This window comes from Phocoena phocoena, chromosome 8 (genome assembly GCF_963924675.1).
Source record: "Phocoena phocoena chromosome 8, mPhoPho1.1, whole genome shotgun sequence".
NCBI classification, from domain to species: domain Eukaryota; kingdom Metazoa; phylum Chordata; class Mammalia; order Artiodactyla; family Phocoenidae; genus Phocoena; species Phocoena phocoena.
The window spans coordinates 83392818-83420062 of record NC_089226.1 but is presented as its reverse complement, the minus strand read 5'-3'; the positions used below and the strand labels follow the sequence as shown (position 1 = coordinate 83420062).

General features: G+C 36.5%; 2 protein-coding genes across 2 annotated transcripts in view; one reads left to right on the top strand and one right to left on the bottom strand.

Moving 5' to 3' along the window:
• The window catches only part of ELP4 (elongator acetyltransferase complex subunit 4), a 246719-nt gene extending 224546 nt beyond the window's left edge, over positions 1-22173 (bottom strand). Inside the window, exons 1-2 of the mRNA XM_065883004.1 lie at positions 21951-22173; positions 14879-14914 (exon numbers count right to left, since the gene is read on the bottom strand). Of these exons, the coding sequence (XP_065739076.1) occupies positions 14879-14914; positions 21951-22173 (259 nt within the window). The remainder of the gene's footprint in view (positions 1-14878; positions 14915-21950) is intronic.
• A 160-nt stretch (positions 22174-22333) lies between these two features.
• IMMP1L (inner mitochondrial membrane peptidase subunit 1) overlaps positions 22334-27245 on the top strand; it is a 75088-nt gene continuing 70176 nt past the window's right edge. Inside the window, exon 1 of the mRNA XM_065882935.1 lies at positions 22334-22438. The gene's annotated coding sequence lies outside the window, so the exon portion shown is untranslated. The remainder of the gene's footprint in view (positions 22439-27245) is intronic.

Here is a 27245-nt window from a genome sequence, read left to right as displayed (position 1 = left end):
CAAGTTTTTTACATTATTCCTGCAGTGCCTCCTTCATAGTATCTCTTCATTGCTCAAAACTCCATGATTACATATTCCTAACCATTATAAATTGTTTTTAGCCAGGCTTTCATATCATCCATTTATTCATGCATTCATTCATTCACTGTATCCCTATATCGTTCCCATGATTACAGAGCTTACAGTCAGTCTACTGAATAAAATATGTGATCAGGGTTTTTCAATAAAGTATAAGTGTCATGAAGGTAGATAAAGAATACTACAGACGTATTTATATAAGAGGAATACTACTAATTGGGCATGAGGAGGAGGAAAGCAACAGTTAAGGATGACTTTCTGGAAGAGATATTTAAGTGGAGACCTAAAAGATGATTAGGGGTTAGGAAAAGAGAAGAAAAAAGATTCAGCAAGAAAGAACTTAAGAAAAGTCCTGTACAGAGGTGAGAGAATGGTACTTTGTTGGAATTAAAAACTTAGGGTGATAAACACAAAGCTTGAGGAAGGAGGTGAGAAGATGAGAAGAGATAAGGCTAAGATGAATCAGCAGAAGCAAATGACTAAAGGTCTTAGAGCCCAAATTAAGGAGCTTGCACCTTATGTTAAGATCAATAGAGAGCACAAAAATGTCCTAAGCAAGGATCATGATCAGATTTTCATATCGTAAAGTTCACTCAGGCTACAGTATGAAAAAGGACTGAAGCAAGGGAACACTGGAGACAACTTAAGAGGCTGTTATAATAATTTCAGTGAGAGTTGTTGATTACGGTTTGAATTAGGGTTGTGGCAGCAATAATGGAGAGATGTAGACAGAGTTTTTCAATACATATTTAAACAGTTGAAAACTTTCAGCATTTAATAATTAATGGATGTGTAGAGCATGAGAGACAAGTACATCACTCAGGTCTCCGGCATGTGTCACTTGGTAGGTTGAATAAGCCAGGGATGAGAGGAAGAGGGACAGATTTAGAGGAATGGGGTAGAATTTGGAGATAAGGGCAGACTGTGAGTTTAGCTCTAGACATACTGATTTTGAGGTGTGTGTAAGATATTCAAGAGAAAATGGTGAATAGGAAGTTGAATATGATCTCCTCATTTCTCTGTGTACCCTACATATGTAGCAATGCCTAGAGATTACTGATTACTTTTATAAGATGAGGTTTTTCCTGGTCATTCTAGTTATGGCAGGGACTGAGACCTCCCAGGGAAGAGTATACAGCACTAGAAGAGGGAATATGATGTTAGTATTTTAAGTAGAGCCAAAGGACTCTAAAAAAACATGAGCAGAGGGGTAGAAGGAAAACCAGAACAGAATATTATAACAGAATCCAAAGAAAGGGAGTACTTCAAGGAAAGAGTGATTAACTACATCAATTGCTGCTGAGATAAAGAAGGAAGAGGCCTGAGAAGGTAGCAGGATACTAGATCAACATACAGAAATCTGTTGCATTTCTTTACACTAACAATGAAATATCAGAAAAGGAAAGTAAAAAGCAATCCCTTTTAAAATTACATAAAAACAAACAAACAAACAAACAAAAACAAAACTTAGGAATAAATCTGACCAAGGAGGTGAAAGACCTATATGCTGAGAACTATAAAACATTGATAAAGGAAATTAAAGATGATTCAAAGAAATGGAAAGATAACCCATGTTCTTGAATTGGAAGAATTAATATTGTTAAAATGGTCATATTACCCAAAGTAATCTACAGATTTAATGCGATCCCTATCAAATTACCCATGACATTTTACACAGAATGAGAACAAATAATCCTAAAATTTATATGGAACCATAAAATACCCATAATTGCCAAAGGCTGAGGAAAAAGAAAAAAGCTGGAGGCACAACCCTCCCAGACTTCAGACAATACTATAAAACTACAGTAATTAAAACAGCATGGTATTGGCACAAAAACAGACACATGATTCAAAGGAATAGAATAGAAAGCTCAGAAATAAACCCACATACCTTCAGCCAATTAATCTTCAACAAAGGAGGCAAGACTATACAGTGGAGAAAAGACAGTCTCTTCAGCAAGCAGTGTTGGGAAAGCTGGATAGCCCGATGTAAACCAATGAAGTTAGAACACTTCCTCACACCATACACAAAAATAAATTCAAAATGGCTTAAAGACTTAAATATAAGACATGACACCATAAGACTCCTAGAACAGAACATAGGCAAAACATTCTCTGACATAAATTGTACCAGCATTTTCTTAGGCCAGTCTCCCAAGGCAACAGAAATAAAAGCAAAAATAAACAAATGGGATCTAATCAAACTTACAAGCTTTTGCACAGCAAAGGAAACCATAAACAAAATGAAAAGACAACCTACAGAGTGGGAGAAAATATTTGCAAACAATGTGCCTGACAAGGGCTTAATTTCCAAAATATACAAACAGCTCATACAACAACAAAAAACCAAACAACCCAATCGAAAAATGGGCAGAAGACCTAAATAGACATTTCTCCAAAGACATACAGATGGCCAATAGGCACATGAAAAGATGTTCAACTTTGCTAATTATTAGAGAAATGTGCATCAAAAATACAATGAGGTAATACCTCACACTGGTCAGAATGGCCATCACTACAATTAATAAATGGTGGAGAGGGTGTGGAGAAAAGGGGACTCTCCTACACTATTGGTGGGAATGTAAATTGGTACAGCCACTATGGAAAAAAGTAAGGAGGTTCCTTAAAAAACTAAAAATAGAGTTGCCATATGATCCAGCAATCCCACTCCTGGGCATATGTCCAGAGAAAACTCTCAATTCAAAAAGGTGCACCCCAATGTTCACAGCAGTACTATTTACAATAGCCAAGACATGGAAGCAAACTAAATGTCCATCAACACATGAATGGATAAAGAAGATGTAGTATAGATATACTATTGAATACTATTCAGCTATAACAAACAATTAAATGATGCCATTTGCAGCAAGAGGGATGGACCTAGAGATTATCATACTAAGTGAAGTAAGTCAGAAAGAGAAAGATAAATATCATGATATCACATATGTGGAATCTAAAACATGATACAAATGAACTTATTTACAGAACAGAAACAGACTCACAGACATAGAAAACAAACTTATGGTTACCAAAAGGGAAAGAGGGGGCAGGGATAAATTAGGAGTTTGGGATTAGCAGATACAAACTACTATACATAAAATAGATAACAACCAGGTCCTACTGCATAGCACAGGGAACTATATTCAATATTCTGTAATAAACCTTAATGGAAAAAAATATATATATATGGACCACCGTGCTGTACACCAGAAACTAGCACAACATTGTAAATCAGCTATACTTCAATAAAAAAGAAAAGAAGAAGGAATAGGACTGAGAAGTAACCTCTGGGTTTAGCAATGGGAAGGTCTCCAGTGTCTTGAGCTAAGGTGGTTTTAGTGAAGTGGTAGTGTGTGAAACAGACTGAGCAATGACTGAAATATTACTAAAACATATAAGAAGTGTTACAGATCATTCAACAGGCTTGGCTATGAAACGGAAAAGAAAAAGCAATAATTGGAGAAGGTAGGGTTAAGGGAGTGGAATTTTTTTCCTTTGAAAAACAAGTACACATAGAAAAGAGCTTAATAAAGATAGCAATGATAAGAGAAAAGAAAATTGCTATTGCCAGGTACTTGGAAAGGTAGAAGGAGAAAAGATCTAAAGTACAGGTGAGGGCTTTGGTTCAAGATGGTGGAGTACAGGGATGTGCGCTCGCTCCCTCTTGTGAGAGCACTGGAATCACAACTAACTGCTGAACGGTCACTGACAGGAAGACACTGGAGCTCACCAAAATAGATACTCCACATCCAAAGACAAAGGAGAAACCACAGTGAGATGGTACGAGGGGTGCAATCACAATAAAATCAAATCCCATAACTGCTGGGTGGGTGACTCACAAACTGGAGAACACTTATACCACAGAAGTCCACCCCCGGGAGTGAAGGTTCTGAGCCCCACGTCAGGCTTCCCAACCTGGGGGTCCGGCAATGGGAGGAGGAATTCCTAGAGAATCAGACTTCGAAGGCTAACGGGATTTGATTGCAGGACTTCGACAGGACTGGGGGAAACAGAGACTCCACTCTTGGAGGGCACACACAAAGTAATGTGTGCATCGGGACCCAGGAGGAGGAGCAGTGACCCCATAGGAGACTGAACCAGACCTACCTGCTAGTGTTGGAGGGTCTCCTGCAGAGGCAGGGGGTGGCTGTGGCTCACCATGGGGACAAGGATACTGGCAGCAGAAGTTCTGGGAAGTACTCCTTGGTGTGAGCCCTCCCAGAGTCCGCCATTAGCCCCACCAAAGAGCCAGGTAGGCTCCAGTGTTGGGTCGCCTCAGGCCAAACAACCAACAGGGAGGGAACCCAGACCACCCATCAGCAGACAAGTGGATTACAATTTTACTGAGCTCTGCCCACCAGAGCAACACCCAGCTCTACCCACTACCAGTCCCCCACATCAGGAAGCTTGCACAAGCCTCTTAGACAGCCTCATCTACCAGAGGGCAGACAGCAGAAGCAAGAAGAACTACAGTTCTGTAGCCTGTGCAAGGAAATGAAGACAGCCTAAGAGACCTCTGGGACAACATTAAAGGCAAGAATATTCGCATTATAGGGGTCCCAGAAGGAGATGAGAGAGAGAAAGGACCCGAGAAAATATCTGAAGAGATTATAGTCAAAGCTTCCCTAACATGGGAAAGGAAATAGCCACCCAAGTCCAGGAAGCCACAGAGAATCCCAGGCAGGATAAACCGAAGGAGAAACATGCAGAGATGCAGCACAGTAATCAAAGTGACAAAAATTAAAGACAAAGAAAAATTATTGAAAGCAACAAGGGAAAAACAACAAATAACATACAAGGGCACTAGCATGAGGTCAACAGCTGATTTCTCAGCAGAAACTCTACAAGCCAGAAGGGAGTGGCATTACATACTTAAAGTGATGAAAGGGAAGAAACTTCAACCAATATTACTCTACCCAGCACGGATCTCATTCAGATTCGACAGAGAAATCAAAAGCTTTACAGCCAGGCAAGAGCTAAGAGATTTCAGCACCACCAAACCAGCTCTACAACAAATGCTAAAGGAACTTCTCTAAGTGCGAAACATAACAGAAGAAAAGGACCTACAAAAACAAACCCAAAACAATTAAGAAAATGGTCATAGGAACATACATATTGATAATTACCTTAAATGTGAATGGATTAAATGCTCCAACCAAAAGACACAGGCTCACTGAATGGATACAAAAACAAGACCAATATATATGCTGTCTACAAGAGACCCACTTCAGACCTAGGGACACATACAGACTGAAAGTGAGGGGATGGAAAAAGATATTCCATGCAAATGGAAATCAAAAGAAAGCTGGAGTAGCAATACTCATATCAGATAAAATAGACTTTAAAAAAAAGAATGTTACAAAAGACAAGGAAGGATACTACATAATGATCAAGAGATCAACCCAAGAAGAAGATATAACAATTGTAAATATGCACCCAACATAGGAGCACCTCAATGCATAAGGCAACTGCTAACAGCTCTAAAAGAGGAAATCAACAGTAATACAATAATAGTGGGGGACTTTAACACCTCACTTACACCAATGGACAGATCATCCAAACAGAATATTAATAAGGAAACACAAGCTTTAAATGACACAATAGACCAGATAAATTTAATTGATATATGTAGGACATCCTATCCAAACACAGCAGATTACACTTTCTCTTCAAGTGCACATGGAACATTCTCCAGGATAGATCACATTTTGAGTCACAAATGAAGCCTCAGTAAATTTAAGAAAATTGAAATCATATCAAGCATCTTTTCTAACCACAACGCTATGAGATTAGAAATCAATTACAGGGAAAAAAACGTAAAAAACACAAACACATGGAGGCTAAAATATACGTTACTAAATAACCAAGAGATCACTGAAGAAATCAAAGAGGAAATCAAAAAATACCTAGAGACAATGAAAACACGATGATCCAAAACCTATGGGATCCAGCAAAAGCAGTACCAGACTGTCAGAGGGAAGTTTATAGCTATACAAGCCTACCTCAAGAAACAAGAAAAATCTCAAATAAGCTAACCTTACACCTAAAGGAACTAGAGAAAGAAGAACAAAACCCAAAGTTAGTAGAAGGAAAGAAATCATAAGGATCAGAGCAGAAATAAATGAAATAGAAACAAGGAAAACAATAGCAAAGATCAATAAAACTAAAAGCTCGTTCTTTGAGAAGATAAACAAAATTGAGAAACCTTTAGCCAGACTCATCAAGAAAAAGAGGGAGAGGACTCAAATCAATAAAATTAGAAATGAAAAAGGAGAAGTTACGATGGACACTGCAGAAATACAAAGCATCCTAAAAGACTACTACAAGCAACTCTATGCCAATAAAATGGACAACCTGGAAGAAATGGACAAATTCTTAGAAAGGTATAACCTTCCAAGACTGAAGCAGGACGAAATAGAAATATGAACAGACCAATCACAAGTAATGAAATTGAAACTGTGATTAAAAATCTTCCAACAAACAAAAGTCCAGGACCAGATGTCTTCACAGGTGAATTCTATCAAACATTTAGAGAAGAGCTTCCTTCTCAAACTCTTCCAAAAAATTGCAGAGGAAGCAACACTCCCAAACTCATTCTATAAGGCCACCATCACCCTGATACCAAAACCAGACAAAGATACTACAAAAAAAGAAAATTACAGACCAATATCACTGATGAACATAGATGCAAAAATCCTCAACAGAATACTAGCAATCAGAATCCAACAACACATTAAAAGGATCATACACCACGATCAAGTGGGATTTATCCCAGGGACACAAGCATTCTTCAATATATGCAAATCAGTCAATGTGATACACCATATTAACAAAATGAAGAATAAAAACCATCTCAATAGATGCAGAAAAAGCTTTTGACAAAATTCAACACCCATTTATGATAAAAACTCTCCAGAAGGTAGGCATAGAGGGAACTTACCTCAACATAATAAAGGCCATATATGACAAACCCACAGCAAACATCATTCTCAATGGTGAAAAACTGAAAGCATTTCCTCTAAGATCAGGAACAAGACAAGGATGTCCACTCTCGCCACTATTATTCAATATAGGTTTGGAAGTCCTAGTCATGGCAATCAGAGAAGAAAATGAAATAAAAAGAATACAAATTGGAAAAGAAGAAGTAAAACTGTCACTGTTTGCAGATGACATGATACTATACATATAGAATCCTAAAGATGCCACCAGAAAACTACTAGAGCTAATTGAATTGGGAGATTGGGATTGACATATATACATTAATATGTATAAAATAGATAACTAATAAGAACCTGCTGTATAAAAAAATAAAATAAAATTCAAGAAAAAAAATAAAGTACAGGTGAAAGGATGATCTCAAACAGGAGAAGGTATAACACATCTTTCCATTTGTGGATAGAGCTATGTTTTGAGGTTTGATGGTGGGAAGTTGTTTATGATGAGACTCTTACTTCTGTGTGAAATAAGTCATTTCAGAAAATGAGGGAGAAAGTGGTATTGTCTGATGTTTGAGGACCAGAGAGTTTAAAAGGTCACTGAGGTTACTGAGAATGAAAAGGAGGTGATTAAATCGAGTTATACAAAAGCTTGTTGGCCAACGTTCAATGCCTTCTTGAGGCTGAAGATCATGATAGTCTCTAATAAATGACTGAAATAACTAGGACGTCAGTATAGGCAGCAATGAGGTAGAGGAGGAGGAATAGCCCAAGATATAAATCTCACTCCAGAAAGAATTTTTAAGATGAGTTATCAGGTTTTAGTATAAAATGATGATTTACTGTCAGAGAAACTTGATTGCGAATCTCAGCTACTAGGTGTGTGACCCTGGGCAAGTTACTTGGCTTCTCTCAAAATTTCAATTTCATCTTCTGTAAAATATAGACATCTCATCTGATTGTTGTGAAATTAAATGATAAAATATACATCAAGGGCTTAGCGTGATGCCCAGCACACAGTAAATCCTCACTAAATGTTAAGTATTTTAATAGACTATTTAATAAGTTTTAAAGATATTAGAGTATGTTTTATATGAAATAGGTGTTATAAAAGGCAAACTGGAAAGGTTTAGAAACGATAGGAATACTAGGAAACTGAGTCTATAGAGAAAAAAATACAGAGTATTATGGAGATAAAAGAAACATAGAAGGTAAGATCATTGGAACAACTTAATTCTTGGACAATGACCAAAGGTAACTAGCAGGTGAAACAAGATGGATCTGACTGGCTATAAAGCTAAACAAACAGAAACTCCCAAGTGTCTTCTGGTGGATAAAGGGTAAAAAGTCTCATCCCTGCACACTGCAGTTTGAGGAGCTGGTATATGGGTTCTGAAGTTTCACAATTTGAATTCTACAAGTAGGTAGTTGAGACCAAAGACTCAAGGAAAGTAGGCTAAACTTTCCCTTTGACTAGTCCTAAATTAATACTCTCTCCTTTAGAAGGGCTCTCGCCTCTTTATTACAGGAGCATACCCTACTGGTAGTCTCTCTTATGCATGTGTTTATACAGTTTACATATGAATACTTTTCTCCCTTCATCTCCCCTCAACTTCTGCCCATATTTTGATTCAATTTAAGCCTTTTCCATACCTCTTGCACCTGCATAAACATCTGTACATTATATATGTATTGTTCGTAGTTATTCCACATGCAACCGACATCCAGTTTAAGTTCATCAAGGGTAAAAACAAAGATTCATGCTGCCTAACAGTGTTAAACGCATAGTAGGCACTTAAATGTTTCAGGACAAAAGGTCAGGTGGTTTTTTCTAAAGAACTGTACTGATATCAGTATGTCTTATTTCAGTCTTCCAACAAGTTTTACTACTATAAAATAAATTAAGGAGCATACAAAATATAATAATATAAAACAGCAATTGGCAAGCTTTTTCTTAAAAGAGTCAGAGTAAATATTTCGGGCTTGCGAACCATACAGTCTCTGTTGAAACTACTTAACTATGCTCTTGTAGCACAAAAGAAGCCATAAACAATGTGCAAATAAATACAGCATGGTTGTATTCCAATCTTTATAGATAAATCACCAGCCAGCAGGTTGTAGTTTGCCAAGTCGTGTACCATAAGGAAAATGCTTGGAATATATTACATGTTGTAAAAGGAAAACACAGCTCAGCAAACTCAAAAAGTTTGAAGACAACTGATGAGAAAATACTATACTATCCTTTGAGAGATATATTGGGAGCACTTGGTTTTTGCTATTATATTAAATAATACCAAATTAAATCTATGAAAAGTATGACATTCTAAGGTGATCCCCATGATCCTGTTTCCTGGTATATGTCTTTGTGTAATCTCTTCACTTTGAATATGGGTGGAACCTGTAACTTGCTTTTAACCCAAAGTACATGGCAAAGGTGATGGGACATCATTTCTGTCACATAAAACTGTGACATCTGTCTTGTTGAGAGACATTCTTCCTTACTGGTCTTGAAGAAATAAGATGCCGGTTGTGAGAGAGTGCCTCTGGCTGACAGCAAGGAACTGAATGCTGTCAACTACCGTGTGAGCTTGGAAGCAGATCCTTCCTTCTTCTGCCAAACCTTCAGTGAGAACCCAGCCCTGACTGACATCTTGACTGTCCGCTTGCAGAGGACCCAGCTAAGCTGTGCCTGGACTCCTGACCCACACAAATTGTGAGATGATAAATGTGTGTTCTTTTTAAGCTATTAAGTTTATGTTAATATTGTCACACAGCAATAGGTAACTAATACAGAAGTACACTTATAGCTGGTTGTAATTAATTGTTTAAAAGCATATTTTTCTCCTACTTCTAGATCTAAAATTATATAATTAACCTAAGAGACTAAATTAAAAATAATGCTTTCATAAATGTCACATAACTTGTATTTCAATTACTGATTTCTATTAAATCTTTTTGATGCTCGCTAGCTCCACATATAGACCAAGATCCTTTATGTAAAAAGAAGCTGTGTGAACTTTAAAATATTTATGCCATCCTTTCACTTTTGATACTTTTCAGGTGCTCCATATTTACCCGTGTACCAGACTGTCAGAAAGCAATTTAAATATAAAACATCTCAAAACCTATTCCAGTACTGAAGGATGAAACATGTTCTAAGAAAACTCTATCTTTGATTTTCAAAGTAAATGTAGGAGCCCCTTAGTTCAATCTATTGCTCAGAGAAGGGCCTTTTAAGTATTCATATTCATTTATTTTGTTGCATTCTGAAGGTCTAAAGAAGACCTACCATGGGTTTTCTGGCAGTGCTCACCGTCTCCAGTTTCCATAGTTACATTGCTTCTGAAACCATAAATCCACTACTCTGTTACGCCACACTCATGTGCATGTACACACTGAGACACAAAGTTGCATTGGTAAATTAGAGAATGCGGGCTTCCCTGGTGGCGTAGTGGTTGCGAGTCCGCCTGCCGATATAGGGGACGCGGGTTCGTGCCCCGGTCCGGGAAGATCCCACATGCCGCGCAGCGGCTGGGCCCGTGAGCCATGGCCGCTGAGCCTGCGCGTCCGGAGCCTGTGCTCCGCAACGGGAGAGGCCACAACAGTGAAAGGCCCGCGTACCGCAAAAAAAAAAAAAAAAAAAAAAAAAAAAAAAAAAAAAATTAGAGAAAGCTTAAAATGTTCAGTCTATATTGAAAAGTTATTAATGCAAATCATCTTCGGCTTTAATTTTCTCTCACTTGTGGAATAAAAAAATCTTTGAGTGGGCTTCCCTGGTGGCGCAGTGGTTGAGAATCTGCCTGCCAACGCAGGGGACACAGGTTCGAGCTCTGGTCTGGGAAGATCCCACATGCCGCGGAGCAGCTAGCCCCGTGAGCCACAATTACTGAGCCTGCGCGTCTGGAGCCTGTGCTCTGCAACAAGAGAGGCTGCGATAGTGAGAGGCCCGCGCACCGCGATGAAGAGTGGCCCCCATTTGCCACAGCTAGAGAAAGCCTTCACACATAAACGAAGAGCCAACACAGCCAAAAATAAATAAATAAAATTTAAAAAAAAAAAAAAAAAAATCTTTGAGTGATGAGCAGTATAGTAATGGCCTAAGCTCCTAACCACTGACCTTAAATCTCTATATTTGGTTTGTATTCCGAACTATTCATCTATTTCTTAAGGCAGAATTCATCTGTTGTACAAGCTGTATTGACCAGGAAATGGAGAAAAGTAGAAAACCTAGTAGATAAGATTCCTTCTGCTAATCTAATCTCTCAAAGAAATGTAAAAATGCTTCCAAATTTTGTTTTAAGATTTCCTAGAGAAAACAAGCTAACAGATAATAAAACTAAGTTTACTTAAGTTATACATATTTTTTAAAATCTTATACACTTAGAAGGAGTTGATAGTAGGGCATAAACAATAATGAGACGATTAAAAATATTAGCTTTATGGAAAGACCAGACTATAAAGGCAAGGCCTTTGCTTTATACTTGTTATATTGTTTTATGCAATTATTAATTCAACAAATAGTTACTGAATACCTAGTTTAATACTTGGTGAATTGATAGTTCACCAAAGGCAGACCCTTTTTTTCTTATCTGTCACTGTGCTTTAGTTATTCTTATTTGAGTTTTTCCTTATTATATATTGTCAAAAAATCTCCTTAGCTAGGTCACCAAGTTCATTAGACGTGTTGTTTCCGCATAACTGCTGACATCAACACTAAGCTTTCTGTCACTATGTAACAAGGATCCTCTTCCTCCAGCTTTCAGTAACATGGACCTTCTCCCTTTACAGCCTCATTGGCAGTGTCCTCAAAGTACAGAGTTCTACTAACGATCTCTTTACAGTGATTTAGGCATCTTCTAATGTGTTCCTCAAAATCCTTCCAGCCCTTGCCCACTGCCTGGTTCTAAAGCCACTCCCATATTTTTATTTTATATTTGTTATGGAAGCACTCACTTTTAAAACACCAAAATCTGTTATGAAATAACATTTTCAATGTTTGCAGAAGATGATTGCCTACTTAGAAAATTCAAGTGAATCTATAAACAATTCAAAAGTTGCTGGTTATAAGATGGATATACAAAAGTCAATAGCAGTCCCTTGTACAGCTACAATCAACAATAAAGTGTAGTAATAATAAACACATCTATTATGGTATTAACTTACGTTGTAATTATTTACTTTACTTATGTCTCCTCCTTAAGGGAAGAGAGTAACTCATTTATATTTGTAACCCCAATATCTAGCATGCACCTGGGTGTTCAACGAACATTTTTTGAATGAATTATCAGTCGTCATTAGATTCTTAGTATCATTCACATATACTTCTACTGGAGAAAAGAATTAAAATTTAGCTGGCTATTTTTTAAACCATTATAATAATCTCCAGATTTTTGTTCATCAAAGAGAAAAGTCCCAGGTTCAAATCATGAAATGCCATTCTTCACTTTTCACCTATTTGGACTGGTAAAGATTAAAATGTTTGATAATGCACATTGCTGTTAAGGGTAAGGGTAACCTAATATTCTTATAACAGTTGATTGAAGTATAAGGTAGCATAACCTCTTGGCCAAGCAATCTAATATCTAATACAATTTAACATGCTTCTATCAAGTAAGCCTATATCTTGGAATTTATTCTATAGATACTATATACTTATATGTGTATGCAGACCTTATATATAAGACTTGTATAATAAGATTGTTAGTAACAGAAAATAATGAGTTAAACTTATCAGTAGAGAATGATTTAAGTAAATTGTGGCATAACTATACAATAAAATCCTATTCAGGGGCTTCCCTGGTGGCGCAGTGGTTGAGAGTCCGCCTGCCGATGCAGGGGACGCGAGTTCGTGCCCCGGTCCGGGAAGATCCCACAAGCCGCGGAGCTACTGGCCCCGTGAGTCATGGCGCTGAGCCTGCGCGTCCGGAGCCTGTGCTCCGCAATGGGAGAGGCCACAACAGAGAGAGGCCCGCGTACCGCAAAAAAAAAAAAAAAAAAAAAAAAAAAATCCTATTCAGCTGTCGAGAAGAATGAGGTATACCTATATGAAGGCACATGGACTGATCTCTAACATGTATTAAGCAGAAAAAGCAAGGTGCTGAATGCTCCCATGTATATTAGTTATGTTGAAATATTTGGGTGGGAAACCCAGGACAGTATTGTCCCTGGGTATGGGGAGTGAGGAACTGAAAGGACAACTCAATTTTTCTACATGTCCTTTTATATTTTCTGTATTTATATACTTATATCAAAACTGTGAATTATTTTTTCCCAAAATTCCTTCAATCATTCTTTACTTACTAAAAGATAAATTTAAAAACTGCAACTGACATGACCATTTCTAGAATTTAAGCATAAGTCACACTAAATTTGGAGTATTGTATTCAGTTCTGGGCACAGTTAAAGAGACAATGCCAGGGACTTCCCTGGTGGTGCAATGGTTAAGAATCTGCCTGCCAATGCAGGAGACATGGGTTCGAGCCCTGGTCCGGGAAGATCCCACATGCCATGGAGCAACTAAGCCCATGCGTCACAACTACTGAGTGTGTGCTCTAGAGCCCGTGAGCCACAACTACTGAGCCCATGTGCCACAACTCCTGAAGCCCACATGCTCTAGGGCCCACGCACCACAACAACGAGTAGCCCCCACTCACCACTAGAGAAAAGCCTGCATGCAGCAACAAAGACCCAACGCAGACGTAAATAAAAAAAAAAAAGAGACAATGCCAGACCAAAAGGTGTGACACGAGAACAACCAGGAGAGTGAGGAGTGTGAAACCAGTTTAAGAAACTATGTCTAGGGCTTCCCTGGTGGCACAGTGGTTGAGAGTCCGCCTGCCAATGCAGGGCACACGGGTTCGTGCCCCGGCCCGGGAGGATCCCATATGCCGCGGAGCGGCTGGGCCCGTGAGCCATGGCCGCTGAGCCTGTGTGTCCGGAGCCTGTGCTCCACAACGGGAGAGGCCACAACGGTGAGAGGCCCGCGTACCGCAAACTATGTCTATTTAGTTTGGAGAAGATTTGAGGTGATTAAATAGTTATTTTCAAATATTTTAAGAGTGTCATGTGAAAGAGTATCAGAGGACAAAACTAGGAACAACAAACTTGTTACAGGCATACAAATTAAACATTAATATACAGAACTTTCTAATAAATCATACATTTTCAATAACAAAGCATTGCTTTGTAAAGTAGCGAGCCCTTTAAACTAGATAATCCGTACTCAAATGGTGCTTGATATCTGTCAAGGATTATGGAAAAGTGATTTGTGGCCAAATGGGAGCTTTGATTATATAACTGCCAAGGTTTATTTCAATTCCAAGATTCTATGATCTAAACTTAAAAAAAAGCTAAGTAGGGTTATGTATGTGTATTTAAGTAAGAACCAATGAAGCTTTAAAGATGAACAAAAATGTGATTTGTCAGTTTGTTACTTTTCTTTCAGTTAGAAGACAATTATGATAAAAATCTGTGATATATACAGTGGGCTTACGTGTACATCAACTTATCAAATGAATCACTGTAATAATCCCAATCTAAATACTGAGATTCTCCGAAAAATCTATTGGCAGTAATTTTAGTTTTTTTAAAACAAATGCAGGGCGAAGCACGGTGAACATTTTTAAATTATAAGAGCTACATTTTCATATATATATTTTCCTAATTCATTTCAAGTTCAGATCAACATTTTAATTTAAATTAGAACTTAAGGCAATTCCTCTTTAATTTACCTTAACTCTTGTATAATTTACCTTAACTCTTGTAGAGTGTTAAATACTTAATTTCAGAATAGGCAAACCCATAAAATCATTATGCACAAGAGAAAACCGTGACTGGAAAGAGCAAAGTATGTATGCTAGACTAACCAATTAGAAGAACTGTTCCAACGGCCAAACCTCCACCTGGAAATGAAACAAAACCAAGAAGAAAATTAATCTACTTTTTCACATTATCTTTAGCATAAAAGTTAGGCATTATCAAGGACAGGTACTTCAATAACTTTAAAATTGCAGTTAAAAACATTTTAATTACCTTTGCAATACTTTGCTTAAGGTGCTATTATGAAATAATTACATATTATATGTAATTATACACTACACATTACAATTACTTTCATAATATACTGTACTATCCTCCTTTCTCCTGTGTTAGGACCATGCAGCATTCAACATAACCGGTTAAGCAATCCATAAATGTTATATTTCGCACTTGCTAATAAATTAGCTCAATAGCTGAGACCTAAATGTGCACAGTAACTTAACTACAACAGAAATACAACATAGAAAAGAAAGGTTACTATAATAGAAATTCCACTTTAATATTTATTCTCAAATTTAATAAGCCTTGGAAAAAAAACCCTGATAATTAAAACGAATTCTTTTTCCATTATTAACAATATACACAAAGTCAGGACATACTCTAAATATTTTTGTCATTTCCAACAAAAAAGGCACAATCACCACAATCACAAAACACATTTTCAATTTTACTAGAAAATGTTATTTCAAATATCTGAATTAGGGTAATACGATCATAAACATATAACTCAAATAGTTTATTAGAAATCAATTTAAAATCAACTTTTAGGAAACTAGAACAACATCAGAAAGATAAAGACATTCAACCATTTGACTCCTGATATTTTGTTTGTAAAACCACTTGTAAAAGTATTACTATGTATAATTAATGTTGCAAATGCTAACAAATTCACTTAGAAATTTAAGAATGTGTACACAAAGAATGAAATGTACTTAAAGTATAATTAATTTAAAAAGAAACTAAAAATTGTTGGACAGTTGAAGACAATTATTACTAGGGTTTTGTTTGTTTGCACAAAATGGTGAAACATTTAGAATAACAATAAAGAACTTTTCCTCAAAAAAGTTTTGTAGTGGCGAACACTACATAGAAAAACTTACTATGAAAAATTCATTTGATAGTGCTTATTTTTTGCCTTGCAAATAAGCATAAATAACTGTTATGTTTCAAAGAATTTGAAATTTGGTAACATGCATGCACACAGAATACAATCCAACATTTGGGGACTTCATAAAGAAAACATTCCAAATTGTTAGAAAAGAATTTTTAAAAAAATGAAACCAATACATTTATATATTTTTAAATGGATTTTTTATGGAAACAAATATGTATTTTACTTTCACATTGAGATAAGTTCCTTCATTTTAGCATTTAAAGCCACACCAGACTACACAGGATAACTCCAAATGTTGGTCAAGCTAAAAGATTAACATAAACTGAAATACATGTGGTGATAATAACCATAAAGGATCAGAGCAAATTTTCTTTGGGACAAGATTAAATATTTAATTTTATAGTTTGTGCTACATATAGACCACTACTTTTTAATCCATTTTAAACACTTTAAATCACACTTTCCAACTCCTTACTTCACTATTTTCCCTTACATGCAAAAATAAATATTTAACTACGTAATCATCATTTTGTGTATTTGAGATGAAATAATACAAGCACATAACAGATACTGCAGTGTCTAGTCTACAGCAAGTACTATAAAAAAGTTAGCTGCCTTTCTTTCTATAACTTAATTTTTATAGGAAGGATTTAGATTTATTATCTAAACTTCTTTGGGTCTACATTCATATCTCCTCAAATTAGCAAGTTATATAAGTCCGCCAAGTCGAATAGTTAGAGAAGTATTTTGTGAATTATATTCACAGTGAAATAATGAAACAGATAAAGTAATAGTTTCCCTATTAAATGAAGTGATACCTTACTCAGGTGACTTGCCCAAGGAGGTACAGTAAGAGCTACCCTTACGAGTCTGGCAATTATTTTCTGACTAGAAACTAAATTATACACTAAAACTGTATCATTAGATAAATGCTGATCACCTTAACAGTAAATCAGACTAGGCTAAGGTAGTTTTCTGTAAGAATGAGTCAAACAATCCACTGTTCCTGATAATTCAGGAACCATCCCTCGAATTTTTAAATTCTCACATATATTAAAATTCTGATGTTTGGAAAATTTGAACATTACTTAAAACAAGATAATATGAAGACAGTTTAATGACTTTTATCAGCCAAATTAATATTCTATCAGGACTTCTACGAAAAGGCAACTCTTTTTTTCTAATGAGCTATATAATGTAAATTCACTAGACTCAAATTTGAATTGGCCCTAGTAAATGTTGGTCATTTGGAAGGTTGGTCATGGGAAATAAGAAGCCACCTTATTATTTGTAAATCAAGTTTTTAATTCTATGTATATGAGGTAAAATTATTTGACATGTACATACACACACATATAGCAGCAAAGTTCCTCTATTCTTCCAAACTTCATTTTAGTGTGTGACAAGATCCCACATTTCCCCAAAATACTTCTGTAGAAGGTATTTTGAAATAACTCACTTGATATACTGAGGTTCTAGTTATATTTTAAACTAGAGTAAATTTGAATAAGTTTGTAGTCATGCTCCCTACCAAAAACTGAAAAGCTTAAACAACCAATCATGACAAGATGTCTTGACATGGCATGTTCAAGAAAAGTTAGTTTTAATACATCTTTAAATTCAGTAATCCATTAGTAACTTCAAAAGCAACACAGATTTCACACTAATAGTTCCCAATTAAAATAGAAATAAAATAGTTCCTAATAGTCCACTAAAATGTCTGACATGTAAGTAATGTGGTAAGTAAGCACTCATCTTATTTCTATAATGAAACATACAAAGGAGTAAAATGGTCTTATGGCCTCCTCTTCTCTTTAATCATCTTAGGGAAATCATCAATATTCTAAGTCACTAAGCAAATAAACTGTTGGTTTTACTTCTAGACCTTTTAAAGAAGTATATTAAGTTATTCTCCAGCTTACTAAAAAATATGGGTAGAATATTTTATCAACTTGTAAGACTACATGAGTTTGAAAGCTTGAAGATACTTTGCAAGTCTGATATCTTAAAGTATTAATTTCATCAAGCTTTTACATTTTAAAAAAATGACAGCATTTTGTCTTAAAACTAGAAAAAAACCTGATAGTGTAAAAACATCAGAAAATTTAAGATTTTAAGTGCCAATATCTTTTTTTTTAAATATGAAGGAAAGAATTTTTAAAAATTCATGTGAATAGTTAGAACGTGATATATTAATTTAGAGGGAGAAAATTCAATCCCACACACTTTCCCCCAAAAATCTTTAATTAAGCTATAAATTTAGGGTGAATGAGGTCAAATTAATATATTAGAATATTAAGGTCCAGAAGTGGTATCTTATTTTACAACAAGGGCAACTCGTTTTTCAAAGTTAGAGGAAGTAAAAGGGAAAAGAAATAAAAGTCAGGAAAGATAAGTGATTTATACCAGTCCTTTCCTGTGCTCTCTATAAATGGTTTTGCTTAAAATTATAGAAAGGCATTTTAGGGAAAATGCAACGTTAAAAACCAGTTCATATTCTTGGTTCATGGCAATATCCTTAACTACTTAACTAATGCCACACTTCAAATTAAATTGCAGTTATGTCATTAACAGGTCTACTTTTTCTTCTCTCTCTAGGAGGTATGAAACATCCCAACAACTCCTGATTATCACAACTATTGGCTGGGCAAATATGGAAATCAAAAAAGACAAGCCATCAGCAATGAGAATGGTTCTGTAGATTAAATTACACAAAACAATTTTACATAGCAATACAAGGGAATAAGCTACTTTTACTTTAAATGTACAGCTATCAATTGTTAAAATGTCACAACCAGGATTATGTTAAATATATAATCCAAGATCAATGCATATCATCCCACACTCCAGATTAAGATATAGTGGAGCAAAGGAACTACAACCACTAGTATTTATTTTTTCACAGCAGTGTTGAAAATGGCAGCTACCCTCAAGCTTCTTCAGAGTCCTCTTCCTGGACTATTATTTACCCCTAATCCCTATTTCCATTCACTTGACTGTCAAAATTTTAAAAGTTCTGAACAGCACAGAGTTAAGCCAGTTAAACCTGAGAAGTCATCGTTCCTTCGAACATCTCTTTGAAGGATGAGACTGGGGGTTAATATGGTCCTAAAATGAACTATATATCCTAGAAAAAGTGAAATTCTGCCAGAATCCTTTACCTACTGTATAATCTCTCTTTGGAAATTCCTGGAAGAAGAAAAATGAAATATTTACATATGGTGTCCTCAAATAACAACATAAATGTCCTGGAAAGGCAGGAATGAGAAACTGGGTTAGGAAATCTCAGAACTTAAAAAATTAGCCAACTTGGGAAAGTTAGCCAACTTGGTATATCGATATCTAACAATAAAATAAGCTGTCAGAACAAAAATATTTAATACAATTAGATCATGTAAAAGATACAGTAATAGGGAATTCTCAAGTTTATAAAACAGTTTCAAGTAAGCAATGGAAATATTAGCATATCATCAAATAACTAATATTCAATTAGCCTATATTATGCCTTTCAAATATGTTTTGCATCTGCACTTAAAATTACAATAATGTCCCAGTGGCAGTAGTAAAATATCACTGCAGTGTATGTCAGTGACAATACAATATTTACTTGTTACGCAGTAACCACAGAATATATATAGGCAAGAATCACAATATCACAGCATAGTTTCATCATTCTAATATCATAAAATCCTACTGTCATTACATTTTGTCACAATATGTTTATATTAGACTTGTCACAATCTGAGTCAAATAACATTTTAGAACAACAATATAATCTGAATTGCTTTTACTTTTGTGTATACACATTAGCAGCCAAATGTTTCACATTCAAATAATGGTTTAATGAAAAACAAATGTATAGGGTTTGCTCCATAGGGCCACACAAAATAGAAAAATCAAAATACAAAAATGCCTTAAGAAGTTAAGAACAACTGAAATACTTCTGGACAGTTTATTATTCCAAATGTAGTAACTCCTTTTATAACAATGTCTTCAACTTCTGTGCAATTTGAGAATTAACTGTATACATGCAAAACATATTTCAAAATATCCAAAAACCGAAACTTATTTCAATCATCTTAATGAACACTAATTTTTACCATAAGCTTGTTAGAGTCAAATTATTAGAGTCCCCATCCCCAAGCAAATCTGGAAAAATTTTAAATTACAGTTCAAGTTTATATCACTGTAGAAACACATGAGGAAGGTGCTTTGGGTCACCTTTCTGGTGGGTGCTTTAAGAGATTATATGGTTAAATCTTTAGGCTTAGATTCAATAACTGGTTAAAAACACTTGAAAAGAGTTCTCAGAAATTTGAAACAGTTGCAGCATAGTGCAGAGCACTAAATGTGGAGCTTAAAGATCAGCCCAGATTGTCACTAGTTTTGTGACTCTGTTCATGTTAGTTAATCTCTGAGTCTGATTTTAGAACTCAAACACATAATTCCATCCTATGTGTTTCATAATCTCTTGTCCAGGCTTTTTCCTTCAACCAAGAACTTATTTAGAATCTACTACGTGCAAGGTACTGTGCTAGGCACATTTCGTTATTCTAATGAGGAACTGAAAGTATAATGTTAAAAATGTGACCTTTTTGTTTGGAGAGTTTCAAGATCAAGTGAATGAAGTTACATATCTCCATTGAGTTACAAAAAGGAAAAAGAAAAAAATTAAAGACTAGGAACAGCCTCCAACCTTTAAGTTTAAATACAGGACGACACCAAGTAAGGCTCACAAGGGAAAGACAGTGAGACAAATATTTGCTAACTAGATATTTTGAATCATTTCTGTTTATAGTACCATGCAATTAAGGAAGGCAACAGTCTTGAAACAATTAAGGGAAAATACTTAGATTTATGTAGAAATAACCAGGATCCAGTTAAGGTCATGAAATAACAGAGGCAAGAAGCCATACTCTTTTTCATTTTCTATTGCACTAAACCTATCTGAAAAGCCTACCTGCGGGAAAAAACATTACAGAGAGAAAATGTCAAGGGAAGTACAAGAACAAGCAATGGCATTTGTAATATTTTATGAAAGTGTACAAGGCTTAACTGACACATCTCACCCTATAAAAATGTTATGAAATATAAACATGGACCAATTTTAGTAAAGTAGCATTCTGATAGGAATTAACTAATTTACAAGCCTTATTAACACTGCAGCTTTGTCCTACCAATCTAATCTGTTCAATCTTGTCAACATAAGTTATGAATCAAGCATATTCTTTAGTAGCCTTCTTATGAAAAATTCCAGAGATTATACAGGAAAGCCTAAAAACTGGACTTCTTTTTCTTGTCAAATGTGAATTAATTTTAAACATATTGTTTGAGATGTAACTCTGGGAAGCATAATGCATAGAAGAAAAAATAACAAAAACAAATATGCATGTATTTAACGCAGATGCTGGGTATGACTGCTAAAGTCAAAGACCGGCTTTAACTACTTTGGATCCACATAAGCCTTTAACACACATTCTCTTAAAGTCAATATAATTTGTTTAAAGATTCAGAACCAGGAGATAAGCAGCCTGGTGGTGGAGAGGGGAAGTTACTTTCTTCAGCATTTTCTAATGAAGCCCATCTCTCACAACTGATACAAACTTTTGTTAGTCCAAACCGTGAGCTACCTGGGGTTGGCAGAAGGGTTCATTCACAGACCAGGACGGGATACTAGATCAACGCCAAACCGTTTCCAAACATTAATGATTCCCCTTGACTAGGAAGCATGTCAGGGTAAAAGCATGTAGGTTTCCTGTCGTAATCTAGAAAAAAGCTGGCGGGCACCAGAGTAGGAAGTGGGAGCACGAAAACAGATTTAGTTAACAGCATTTAGAAGTCTCCATGCAACCCTTCCTCCCCTCCATCTCCATCAGACCGGGCTATCCTCTCCACGTCCGAAGGCTGAGAGGTCAGAGAGAAATGTGGGGTCAGGGTGGCTCCCCCGGGCAGGTCCCCTCCCTAGTTTTCCCTCTGTTGAGCCCAGATCTCCGTTCTGAACCGACCTAGGAGCTGGTCCAGGGCTGGGAGCCCGGTTGATACCAGCAGCTGTCCATTCCGCACCGACGGTCGTGTCCCCGCGATGGACACCAGTCGAGAGCAGCCGCTGTCGGTACCGCTGGCTCTAGGACCCCTCCGCTGTAAGCTGGTGACGCTGTTCCTGCTAGCCGACACCACCATAGACCCAGTACTCCTGGTTCCCGTTCCGCAAGTCGCCGCTGCCGCCATCTTGGCGCTTCCCGCGTTGACCCAATAGGAACTCTGGGAGCTCAAGCCTCGGGTCTGTCAGAGCCAGCCCCAAACTCCCGCCTCCTTGCCTCCTCCTCGGCTCCCGAAGCCAATAGGACTAAGAGTTCCCTCCCGAGTCAACCAATGGCAAGGCGTATTACTGAGAAGTGCATTCTACGTCAGGACGACGGACTTCTTCAAGGCCCAGGTGAGAAAGAGACCCCGAGTCCTGCGTGAGAGACTTCGGGGTTCTTTGGGACTAGAGGTGGGTAATATCATTCAACGTTTTTCTCGTTTTGAGTGCCCTCATTCACGCTGAATTAAAGAAAAGGCTGGTGGAGCGGTATATCAAGCAAATACCAGTAGGAACTTGCACTTTTCTCCGCTCAGTGTTAAAGAGGATACTCCCTCCCACCCCGTTCTCTTCTGATTTTTTGGGAGAATATTCCCTCCGCCATCCTCTTCAGGTCTTTTTCTGAATGGCTGTGTAATATGGAAAGGATTGGAACTCTTACCCTAGCGACTTGCTTGTTGAGCCCCTGGGCTTGGTTCCTCAGTGCCTGTGACAGGTGGGTTGGATTTAGACGTTAGAGTAAAAACTCCTGAGCTTTGAGGCGATTTGGTTTTCCCCCGTTTCAAACAGCAAATAACAAAATGCACCCCTCTGACAAGTCCCCGTGAGTAGCTTTCGTTAATTTTAATTAGTGCTTCTGGAAGTCTTAGACCGCCTTTCCATAAGTGGTGTGAATGATAAGTGTTACTCTGACAACCTTGTTCACACATTTAATTGTCTTTTGCTGTTAAGGCACCTGCAAATAACAGAAAATACTTCAGGGTTTTTTTTCCCCGAAAAACTGATAAGAGTTAGATGTGTACGTGCTTTCTTTTTCAAGTGATTTATGAACTCTGAATCAAGAGCTTATTAGAATAGGAAGTTTAATTCCTATTAAAATAGAAAAAAACATGTAATTTAGAACTGTGTCCTTGGATTTAAATTTTGTTTTCAAAATTTTGAGCTGGCCAGGGGTAGGGGATTGGAGTAACTGATTTTTAAAGGCATTCATGATTGACAAGTGTCTAAACTAAAAAAGACTCACAAATTATGCTTGCACTAATAGTTATTGTTGGTTTTGACAGTGATCTGTGATACTTTTAAAATACATCCAAACTTCATGGAAATTCTTGCCGTTGAATTGTTTTAAATCTCAGTGACCTTTCTAAGACTTTTTGGCTGATTCTATTTGATAAACTGAGATCATATTTCTAAATAGTGACTGGAGTTTTTCATTTGGGATGGTGTTTGTTTTTTAAAGAAAAATGTTCAGAAAAGAAAAACTAAAACACCTTGCTATTTAACAATATATCAACTGCAAAGCTTGATCAAGGTTTAGATGCTTTCACTTAGAATCTCACCAGTATAAATCTGTAATCTAAATTGTTCAGTAAATAGCTGTTGAGTGTTTACTGACTGCTTGGAGCTAACCTTGTCGTTTTAGGCCTATAGAAGTAAAAAATGTTCTCATTTGGGGGAGATAAGATTAACACATAGAAAACAGCATAGCAGTTAAAATGAACACATTGAACAATATATGTTAATTTTGTCCTGTAGTAAATAATTATACTAAGAAGACCAAAACAGAAAGTGATAAAGCAACCTAATATCAAATAGGAACTTCTCAGATAGTTTTGCTGCTCTGAAAACTTTGAAGTACTACAAATATTGAATTTTTATAGATTTCTTTACTATGTATCCCCCTACTATGTATGTTTTCTACTCTTTATACTATGTATCCCCCCATACTATGTATGTTTTCTACTCTTTACTTCAGCCTTTAGTTTTCTAAACCTTATTATTAGAAGTGAAAAATTGTTTTTCAGCTTTTTTTTGTTTTGTTTTGTTTTTTTTTTTTTGCAGTACGTGGGCCTCTCACTGTTGTGGCCTCTCCCGTTGCGGAGCACAGGCTCTGGACGCGCAGGCTCAGCGGCCATGGCTCACGGGCCCAGCTGCTCCGCGGCATGTGGGATCTTCCCGGACCGGGGCACGAACCCGTGTCCCCTGCATCGGCAGGCGGACTCTCAACCACTGCGCCACCAGGGGAGCCCTGTTTTTCAGCTTTAACTGTAATCCAGGAAGCCTGACATATGTGTGCACCAAGGCATTCCTGAAATTAGGATATATCTTTGGTATAACATTATCATAGAATAAATTAATTTAATCTGTCCTATTTTTTTTTTACAAAGACAAAACCTTTGCTATCAAAGCAAATAATCCCAAATACTTGAATTTACCAGTATGTAGAGTAGAATATAAACATTGGAATAAATGAAGTTTTTATGGAAGGAAAGAATTAAAAGGGTATATGTTTAGGTGTGGTGTTAAATGATTAATAACAATTATTTACTGAGCACATAGTAAATCTCACGGAGTGTGCTATGTACTAGGTTACAGGAGAAAGAATACTTAGTCTCTACCCTCTTTGAGTTCACAGTTGGGAGAGATAGGTGGGTGGATAGGATAATAAAGTATACTCTAAATGCTTTGGAGGACAAATACAGAATACATAACTTGAACTGAGATAGAGAATCCTGGGTAAGTTTACCCTGAGAAGGAAGCTCCCTCCCCTCCTTCAGTAAATCTGCTCTCATTGCTACTGTACAAATAGTTCTCATAATTTGTGCATAGTGCTAAGAGAAGAGGAGACTAGAGAAATTAGATAAAAGTCTAATTGATCTTTTTAAGATGAATTTTTTTTCCCTTAAGGATAATGGGAAATCATTGAAAAATTTCAGGTAAAGAAATGACATAATAATCATATTTGCTCGTTATGTTTGGCTAAAAAGTATCCTGCAAGAGAATGGATTGGCTACCTGTGATTGGGATAAAGAGAATGGAATGAATCAAGAGATTACTATAATGGGTAGAATTGACATGACCAAGGAAGGTTGACAGGAGGAATCAAAGATGAGTAACAGGTTTCTGTATTGAGCAGCTTTCTGGATGGTGGAGGATAAAGAATAAAGGAGGAACAGTAGAACTTTATAGTTGTACAGTTTGTTGTTTTAGAGAATGGGAGATCACGTTTTTTTATGTTTTGAATGTATTTAATTGGAGTAAAATACCTGTGGAGTATCCAAGTGGAGATGTCCAATACACATAGGCTATGTGAGAGAGGGATCTCTAGATGAAACATATAAATTAGAAATTAATTAGCACATGGTGGTGGTTTACCTTAAGGGAATGGATAAGCTCACCAAGGAAATGTATACTTTAGGATGAGAAGAAAAAAAGAACCAGGAATAAACTTTGGGGAACATGAACACTTGAAAGCTGTGCAGAGGAGGAGAAAGTAAAATAAGAATTGGAAAGTGTTTACTTGATTTAGTAATAATGATTTATTTTTGGCTTTGTTAAGGGCAGGTTTGATGGAGTAGCAAACTGAAAAGTCAAATAATTCTGTTTAGAATTGAATGGGAAGTGAAGTTGAATATTCCATAAAAGTAGACCATTTTACATTTTAGAAGGGTTTGCTGTGAAGGGGGTAGAGGGGGATGACAGAGGTTTAAGGGAGCAGTTTTCTTGTGTGGAAGAGGGAGGGAGAAGGAGAGGGGAAGGAAGAGAGAGAGAAAGAGAGAGAGAGAGAGGAAGCTACTGGAAAACATTCTTGGCAATGAATGAGGAAAAGAACCTGAATGAGGTAGAAGGAATGGAATCTGGAGCACAGGAAAGGGATCAGTATTTGAAAGGAGGAGGCTAAATTCAATGGCTAAAAAATGTAAATGAAAATAAGACTCTTTGTTTTCCTTTTTGCCATTAAATCTTGGAGTTTTTAAGACCATTTTCTCTTTTCTTGTTCCATATTCTTACCTTCTTCCATTCCCAGGACTTTAGTTCCTATTTATACACCAATGACTAACATATTTATAGTCCCGATTGCTTCTCTGATCTCGAGAATCATAAATTCAGATATTTACCTTTTTTCCTTTTTAGTGGGACCTCAAACTCATAATGCCCCAGACTGAACTTCCTTTGGTGTTTTGTATCTAGATAAGTGATAGGATCATTTGTAGAATTAGTTGCCTGAGCCAACTCACTATACTCAATTCCTCTCTTAAGCTTCGTTCCTCCATAGCCAGTCTCTTACCAAGACTTATGGATTTTACTTCTGAGTAACTCCCTAATCCATTCTAGAGCATTTAGCTCTCATCTTTGGTTCTCCTGCAGTACATTCTCCATTCAAGAGCCATCCCAATCCTTTCAAAATAGATGTCTGATCATATAGTATAAAAACAAAACTTTTAAGGACATGCATTTGGTTTCCTCTACTTAGCTCTCTAGTCACATTACTCTATAAATTCCCTTACTCTCTTCACTTTATCATTCATTTATTCTCCTGTACTCACCTTGTTCCCTTCATTCAGAAGGCCACTAGTTAACTTCTGTTTATCCTTCAAATCTCACTTCAACCTACACATCCTCAGTAAAGCCTTCTGACCTTGATATCACAATAAAATAAGCTCCTATATACTAACAATGAACAAGTGGAATTGGAAATTAAAAACAATACAATTTACATAAGTATCCCTCAAAATAAAATAATGAGGTATGAATCAAAAAGTGTATAAGATCTATATAAGGAAAAGTTCAAGACTGATGAACCAAATCAAAGAAGAACTAAATAAATGGAAAGATATTCCATATTCGTGGATAGGAGACTCAATATTTTCATTATGTCATTTCTTCCCAAGTTGATCTGTAGATTCAATGCAATCCCAAATAAAATCCTAGCAGGTTATTTTTTGGATATTAACAAGCTGATTCTAAAGTTTATATAGAGAGGCAAAAGATACAGAATAGGAAACACCATATTGAAGAACAAAGTTGGAGGACTGATGCTACCTGACTTCAAGACTTAGTATAAAGTATTGGCAAAAGAATAGACAAAGAGATTGGTGGAGCAGAATAGAGAGCCCAGAAATAGACTCACATGGATATACTCAACTGATCTTAGACAAATGAACAAAGAAAATACAGTGGAGCAAATATAGTCTTTTCAACAAATGGTGCTGGAACA